Source organism: Leuciscus leuciscus (assembly GCF_965113295.1).
Source record: "Leuciscus leuciscus genome assembly, chromosome: 2".
NCBI lineage: Eukaryota > Metazoa > Chordata > Actinopteri > Cypriniformes > Leuciscidae > Leuciscus > Leuciscus leuciscus.
In genome coordinates, this window is record NC_138726.1 from 51,805,112 (window position 1) to 51,813,416 (window position 8,305).

Below are 8,305 nucleotides of genomic sequence, written 5' to 3' on the forward strand. Positions count from 1 at the left end.
GTTTCCGCTCCGCCCCCATTCAAACGAAACCGCACATCTGCATGCGTTCTAGCCATAGACTAAAAAAAGAGAGCAGCTGATCTAGCTGAGGAACAACATGAGAGACTTTTTTCGCTCTTGTAGTTTAACATAGGAAAGAGATCTAACTACATTTTAAACGTTAAAAATGACGGAAGACGTGGATAACTGGGAGGAAGATTTGGAAGAGGACGCCGTGATAGCAAATGTCCTAAAAAACTTGAGTAATCTGACTTTTTTTTACATTTGTTTTCCACATTTTAGACTTTTTTATGTGTATGATAAAACAAATAATTAAAATGAAAGATTAAGATCATTTGATCAAATTAAATAATACAACGTAAAAACGAAAGTGAAACGGAACAGTTATCGATTTTAAACGGAAGTTTACGGGTAAACAACAAAACAGAAACAAATGTTTTTATTGTTTTTGAAATCCAGATATACAGAAACAACATAATTTTTCCGAAGTACATTCATCAACTGAAAGAGTGGACTCTGGTGAGTTCATCATTAATCAAATGCATCATCAGCATTATGACAGAAAAGTGTGATTTCAACATTTACTTTATGTATGCACTTCATCACGTTTTTAAGTAAATTATTTTTTGTTATCAGTCGCATTGCCATGTGGTCATCAAATGCCAGCAGACTATTTTGTGGCTTGGTTCAAGTATTATCTTAAACAGGTTGGTCCCTATGACAATGTTTATATTGTTTATTTACCGACACCTATGCTACCATTTTATGTTCTGTTTCTTGTCTTTTAGAAAAAGACCGAATTTTCCTGCCCTGGTTTTAATGATGTTCAGAGGAAAACCTGTGGCGAAAAGCTCTCTTATCAGGACATCTGTCGGCTGATACCACTGACAGACAAACAACGGGAATTCTTAGAGGAGAACCTCGCTGCACTTGTTGCTAAAAGGCTGTTTGACTTTAAAGCCACACCGTGGACTTTGTGACCTAAAGAGTTGACGCATACAAGTTATTTCAAATGATTCCTCAGGCCAATATACAGCGTTTGACACTATTAATGCTCCGAGCGGGGCTGCCCTCTTGAAATACCGCCTATGTAAGTTTGGAGAAGACGGACCGTCGTTGGCCAGGTCATGTGACCTGGAGAACGTATCGCTTTACGGCCATCACGTGACCATAGGCTCTGATATACTCATGGAGCAGACTTTTGCGACAGTGCTGCGGCGCTTGTGGCCTCTAGGGGCGCTAGACGTGAAAGTTACAGGTCTAGCGCCCCTAGCGCCCGCAAAAGTTCCGCGGTGTGGCTTTAAAGCTGTAAGATAATTCAATTTGTCTGTTTGCATGCATATTTCTTAAGGTCAGTTCACGATAAGGACGATACTAAGGATAAAGATATAATTCTAAAAATCAAAAAATATATAAATATCAAAGATAGCAGAGTCGACACCACAAGTGTAACGATGACGGCTGAGAGGAACGATATCGTTGGAATCACTTTCTGAATGATTTTTTTCCCCAGCCCAGCGGATGAGTGATAAAAACATTAACAGCCAATCATAATTCATCCTTCTTTAAAGAGCTCGAGCATTTAAAGCGACAGTAGACACAACTTAGAATAAACAGAACGATATCAAACGCTCGTGTGGACGCTAAAATTTAGTTAGGTATCTTCATAGTTATCCTTCTTGGTGTGAGCCAATCAGGCCTTTACACCACCAGGGGTTTTCACACTAGGGTCCGGGACGTCCAGAGGGCTGCAAGAGAGGGAGTTTGTGGAAAAGTTTAGAGAAAAGCTGTGTGAAAAAAAAAAAAATATATATATATATATATAATAAAAAGATTAAACTAATTACCTGAATAAAAGTAATAAATTGAATAATATAAATAAAATTAGTAAAAAATAATTTTAAAATAACATTGTCGTAAAAATAACATAGTAGTGGCCTAATGGTTAGAAAGTCAGACTGGTAACCCGAAGGTTGTGGGTTTGATTCTCAATACGCTGATTTCACGCAGCCGTTATTTTGAAATCGAAAGCGAGGCTCCGGTGGGAAGAAAACCGGAAGTGTCGCCTTTAATCACAGGAGAGTCGTGAATGTGATGGCGTATTGTTGTGTTTAATGATGTTGTGTCAATTCTAAAAATGTACAAACATTTCTTTCATACTTTAGACTATATACAGTGAAATTCATTTATAAATAAAATAATTTTTTTATATATAATTCAGAATGTAAAAAACGAAGCAGGAATGAACTATATACATATCCTATATTGGATATTAACATCCAATAGTGTACATCGCGGCAGCAGCTTCAGGTTGGTAATCCAAGGCATTGTTGTTTATCTTTACTTCCGGGGTTCTTCCCACCGGAGCCTCACTTTCGATTTCAAAATGGCGGCTGCGTGAAATCAGCGTATACTGACAGGAAATGACTGATGTGCCCTTGAGCAAAACACCTAACCCCCAATCACTCCCCTGGAGCCACAGCATAATGGCTGCCAACTGCTCCAGGGCTGTGTTCCAGTCCACTTTTAGACATGCACTAGTGAACTTCCCTAAGCACTTCTCCTCGGGGGAATCCCTGCCGCCATTTTGAAGTGCGTTCCACTTCGTGAAGTGGATGAGGGAAGTTTATATGGACAGTCTACTTCACATGTACACTTCAGGTAGCTCCATATACCACAATGCAACACGATTGTGACATCACCGCAGCCCTGGTGTGTGTGTCCATGGTTTGCAGTGTGTGTGTGTGTGTGTGTGTGTTCACGTTCACTAGCCTACTCACTGCTCCTAAACTTAGATGGGTTAAATGCAGAGGACAAATTCAGAGTATGTCACTTTCTCTTTCACTTTCATATAGGATAACAGTACAGAACTAAAAATCGCAATGTAATGTAATCAACACATTTATAATATTACTTTTCCACAGTATTATATAAAACTGCCTTTTAAATTTTAGGTTAGGGGTTCTCCGCATGATGATTTGTGAATCTGCAGCGTATAAAAGATTTAACACAACAGTCCAAATGAATCTGTTTGTCATTACTGCAGTGTCCAGGGTGTCAGTCTCATGTGGAAAGACGAGATCGAAGTAACCTGTGTGTAAACTGCACTATCTGCACGGCCAACCTGAAACAGACTTACTACTTCTGCTGGAACTGCCGGAGGGAATGGAAGGGGCTGGCCAATAATGCTGTGCGGTGTGACAATAATGGCTGTGGACAGAAAGTGGTAAATAAAATCATAATTTGACCACAAAAATGAAATTATTTTATTTAATCTTATTTTAAAATTATATTAATATTTTGTTGCATTTGGACAGAGAACTTCAAATCCTCTTAAGCCATGCAAACCCGAGATTAAAAAGGAAGCGGAAGATGTAAGTGCTAGAATAATACAGCATATATATATATATATATATATATATACATGAATAAAAAAATAAAATATTGTAGCATTGAAACAATTAAGAAACACACAATATTGTGGTAATTGTCTTGAGGATGTGGGAATGTACTCTATATTTTTGTATTTTTTATTGTATTATTCTTTATGCTTGTACAGTATATTATGTGCCAATTAAGAAAATATGTTTGTGAATTCTTCTTCCTCTTCTTTGTCAAGATTTACCCAATGATAGACAAATCCCCTGACAGAAAACGCCTGGCACTGCTCATCAACAATGTCGAGTTTAAACACATAAAGAACAGGAGCGGGGCAGACAAGGATGAACTGAGTATGGAGATCCTGCTTAAGGGTCTGGGTTACACTGTGGTGACACTCAGAGACCTCACGGCACAGGTGCGTACAAGTGTCTCTAAGCCAAATAAGAAAACTCGTTTAATTTACTTGAGCCAAGAACCAAAAATGTGTGTGTTTTTTTTTTTAATATATATATTAAAGGGATAGTTCACCCAAAAATAAAAATTCATGTCGTTCCAAACCCGTAAGACTTTCGTTCACCTTTGGAACACAAATGAAGATCTTTTTGATGAAATCTGAGAGCTTTCTGTCCCTCCACCGACAGTTACGCAACTACCACTTTGATGCTTCAAAAGGTTTATAAAGATTTCGTAAAAATAATCCATATGATTTGAGTTTAGACCAAAATTTTCTGAAGAGGATCGATCGATTTATATTATGAACAGATTGAGTTTAGGCTTTTATTCACACATAAACACTCATGAAGGCACTCATTAGTTGTGGTAAATGGAAGCTCAAGTATGTTCGCTTGACATGAGAACCAATGAGGTTCATTCTGGTGTTACGCAGCATGTTTGAGCTTCAGCAAGAACCAATTTCTTTATGAACTTTTTGAAGCGTCAAAGTGGCAGAAATCTCACAGATTTCATCAAAAAGATCTTCAGAACGAAAGGCGTATGGGTTTGAAACGACATGAAGGTGAGTAATAATGACAGAGTTTTCATTTTTGGGTGTACTGTCCCTTTAAAGATATTGATGGTCTGATGTTCAGGGCATGCGTGCTGCCTTGCAAGACTTCGCCCGGCGCGAGGAACATGTCCAGTCGGACAGCTGCTTTGTGGTGTTGATGTCGCACGGAGATGCCAGTGGAATCAGTGGAGTTTTTGATTCCTTCAGCAGTGATGATGAAGAGGACATTCTCCCAAGAGATGAAATTTTTAATAGCTTGAACACTCCAAACTGTGCTGGATTGCGGGACAAGCCAAAAATCATCCTCATCCAGGCGTGTAGGGGTGGTGAGTTACTAAACATTATAGTAGAAAATAAAGTAACTCTGCGTTAAACTCTACTGATCTGATCAAAATGTAAGAATTTTTGATTGGTTAGAGACCCGTCCAGTTCTGAGCTTTGACAAATGTTTCCCTTATGTTATAGATAATGACGGCAGTGTAGATGTCCCGGATAGTGTGCCAAGAAACAGGAGAAGAAAAGAGCACCGTGAAAAAGACTTCTGCTGCCTGATGTCCTGTACTCCTGGTAAATAATATTTCCTCAGTTTGATACTTTTAAAAAATATTGAATTAATTTGAATTATATTTTAAAAATTCTCTTGAATGAATGATTCAATGACTCACTCATAAAGTCTTCACTTGCTTCATTACTATGAATCGTTGCTTTTAAACAAATCTCTTGAATGAATGATTCAATGATAAATAATTTTTTTAACAGTCACTGGTCGCCACCTTCTGGTATAACATTGTAATTTATTCGATCTTTATTTTAAGATGCGTTATTTGTTTTGCAAGGAGTGAGGATCAGACACACACACAATGTTTGTCATAATTTATTTATTTTTTTTATATACAGACACGGTGTCCTATAGAAACACAGAGAAAGGCTCATATTTCTTCCGAGTCATTGTGGAAATATTTAATGAGCACGCCTGCCAGGACGACATCATGGAGCTCTTCAGAAAGGCAAAGTCACATTCGTTAGCAAGACAGATATCAAATCAAATCTGTAGACATAAACTTTGTGTGTCAGTTTGTATTGCTCTAACCAGTCGAATACAAACATGTCTAGAATAAACATTTTAGGTTATAATATGTGTGGTAAGTTGTATTGTAATATGTATTTTTATTTTTGAAACAGGTTCTTAAGACGTTTAAGGAGAAATATGGAGATCAGATGCCATGCATTGAAAGAACAACATTATCTAATAAAGTCTACCTCTTTCCAGGGTTGTAAAACCTGCAACCTACAACTTCTGCTCTCCTTTTTATACTAGAAACATGATGTTGCATCTTTATTATGTTTGGAGAAAAATGTATCACATTTAAATCAGCTTGCATGTTCATATAATTCATGAGTATGATAAACAGATTTAGCTTGCTGTCTATCTTGAAGCTCGACTCGAGCACTAGAGAGAAAACTTTTAATAAATTCTTCTATTTTACACAAATATTTCTATAATTTATTTGAAAAAAGGGGGGTGCTGATATTGAAATATTATGTAGCCTATAAAACATAGAATATTATGACCATCAGGAAAATCATGAAAGCAACTGGATGTACTGTATTGTGAACATACAGTATTTACCAAATTTAATTTATTTCATTGTTCATTTTAAATTACATATGCATACATTCATACATTTGTATTGTATTGTATTGTATGTTGACCTGTCAGTTTGCTAAATCTGCTGACCTAGATTGCAGATATCATTTCTTGTAACTGCTCAGCTGTAAAGTTGGATTTCCTGTTTTTTAAAACCGAAACCAGCAACACTTTGATCCCTGAAATGTATGTTCATTGCACTAAACCTGGGAGGCCATGTTAATAATCTTTGAATGTATTTTACACACATGGAATGAGACATTGAGGGTTAGAAATGCTTTGCTTTAGGTGAAAAATAACCTCAGTGTCCGAATAAAGCATCAGATGCACTTGAATGAAGGCTTTGTCAACTCACTAAATATTTGCTGGTTTTATGTTTTTTTGTAATGTACCAATATGTTATGGAATGTCTGAATATAGCTAGACAGTAGGAGTTATTTGTGAATTATTGCTATGAAAAAATACTGTTTAGGCAAATTATATTTCACCGGAGGAGATGTGAAATTTGTCCACAGCAAAAGCCATACATCTCTCCCTGTGAGGGACCTAATACTAAATCAAATAAAATCAATCAAAACAGAGAATGCATAACTAAAATAAAAAACGAGTTCTGAGATTTTTGTCTCCACAACCGTAAAAGATTTCTTCTCTGAAGAGGAATAAGACCATCTATTGTAAGTGTTGAGATTCACTATGAAGTGGGCAGTGCATTGATTGTTGGAATGCATAATCTAACCGTTCGATGAAAATTAAATAAGTTACTTTTATATCCTCCTGGGACCCAGGAATAGACTTTTGTTATGTTTTAGTGAATTTCTCTGACACCACACATGTCACAATCTGGATGTACCAAATGTTTGGAGGTTTCACCATGAAAACAACTTATCCTTGGTCTTTAAAAATGTCTGACATTAATGTAGTGATAAAATGTAGCACTCTTATGGAAATATGATAATATATTGTAATTATAATTTAAATCGGACTACTTTTCAAATTGTACTTCATAAACCAACATCTTAGGAAAACGTTATGGGGTTTCCAATCAAAAAATGACTTTCTGTTACAGAACAGGGCATTGATGTTTTCATAGATGTCCACTGTAAAGGACATCAGGACTTAAATCATGTTTATCAGGAATTTTGTGAGACACAACAAGTGAATATGGAAATAAATTAGACATAAATATTCCTATGAAATATTAGATATTATTATTATTAAGATATTGCCAATTATTACACTTCTTTTTTCATTAAATGTTGCTCCAAGAATACATTAATATGCAAGAGATAAGAATACCCGTTTATACTTAGATTTAAAATTAGATTCTATAGGCTACTCCACATAAAAATGTAAAAAAATCTGAATCTGTAGATTTTTTGATGTGTAGACACATAATATTAACATTACCTCTGTAGGCCTCTCTGTGGCAGCAGAAACTCTTTATCCCCATCGTCCTGTGAAGATGAGCATTTGGTTGAGTACACTTTATAACACTATTTGTCATAATTTCTGGTGTATTGAATAGGCTACTTACAACTGCCTGGGGTTCTGTTGGGACAGGAGGCTCCAAAAGACCAACAAAAAACCCAACCCAAATTAAAATAAATGGAAATATCAAAAATAGCCTATATAAAAAAATAACACATATATAAACCTCTTACATTTTATGAAGTCCCTTGGATCTTCGGGAGTGACTGGCTCTGAAGTCCCTCCAGGAATTCCCTCAGCCAAAAATGCTGCTGCGCTGCATATTTATTTAATATGTCAAATGTTTGTAAAGTCAGGTAGCCTGCACCCATGATATTGCTCAAGCCTTACCTGATTGAATTATGTTTTTATATTTAATTTTCAGCTGCTACCATGTTCTTTTAATGCCTGTAGGATTGCACCTACATGAACATTTTAATTAGGTTGAATAGTTCTTCCAGTTTCACCTCAGATATTATAACAGTTGGGTGTTACTCTAAATAGTTATTAATTACTCTAAAATAGTTATTAATTACTAACTACAAATGACATCTTCAACAGTGTAATTAAATTAATGTAGTAATGACTATCTTTAGAAAGTATTGGTCTACTTATTACTAAATCCCATATCAACCTCAACCATTTGAACAATACAATGAGAGACAAGAAACTGCACTTTTAATGCTTTCAAATAAACAATATACAATTGCATGAATTATTCTTGAATTGACCAAAGTGTGTAGGGGGAGAAGGTTACATTAAAAATATACCTTTTAAAAATGTATGTTAAACATACAGAATTG

General features: G+C 35.9%; 1 protein-coding gene across 1 annotated transcript; it reads left to right on the plus strand.

Annotated features, from left to right (window-relative positions):
• Positions 1 to 20: 20 nt before the first annotated feature.
• On the plus strand, positions 21 to 6,370 carry casp23 (caspase 23, apoptosis-related cysteine peptidase). The gene is made up of 11 exons (XM_082155957.1): positions 21 to 242; positions 460 to 519; positions 637 to 707; positions 789 to 962; positions 3,047 to 3,226; positions 3,318 to 3,374; positions 3,620 to 3,796; positions 4,470 to 4,713; positions 4,853 to 4,954; positions 5,285 to 5,394; positions 5,570 to 6,370. Exons 1-11 carry the CDS (start codon positions 167 to 169, stop codon positions 5,663 to 5,665), a joined length of 1,347 nt encoding a protein of 448 aa, XP_082012083.1. The 5' UTR covers positions 21 to 166; the 3' UTR covers positions 5,666 to 6,370.
• Positions 6,371 to 8,305: the final 1,935 nt, after the last annotated feature.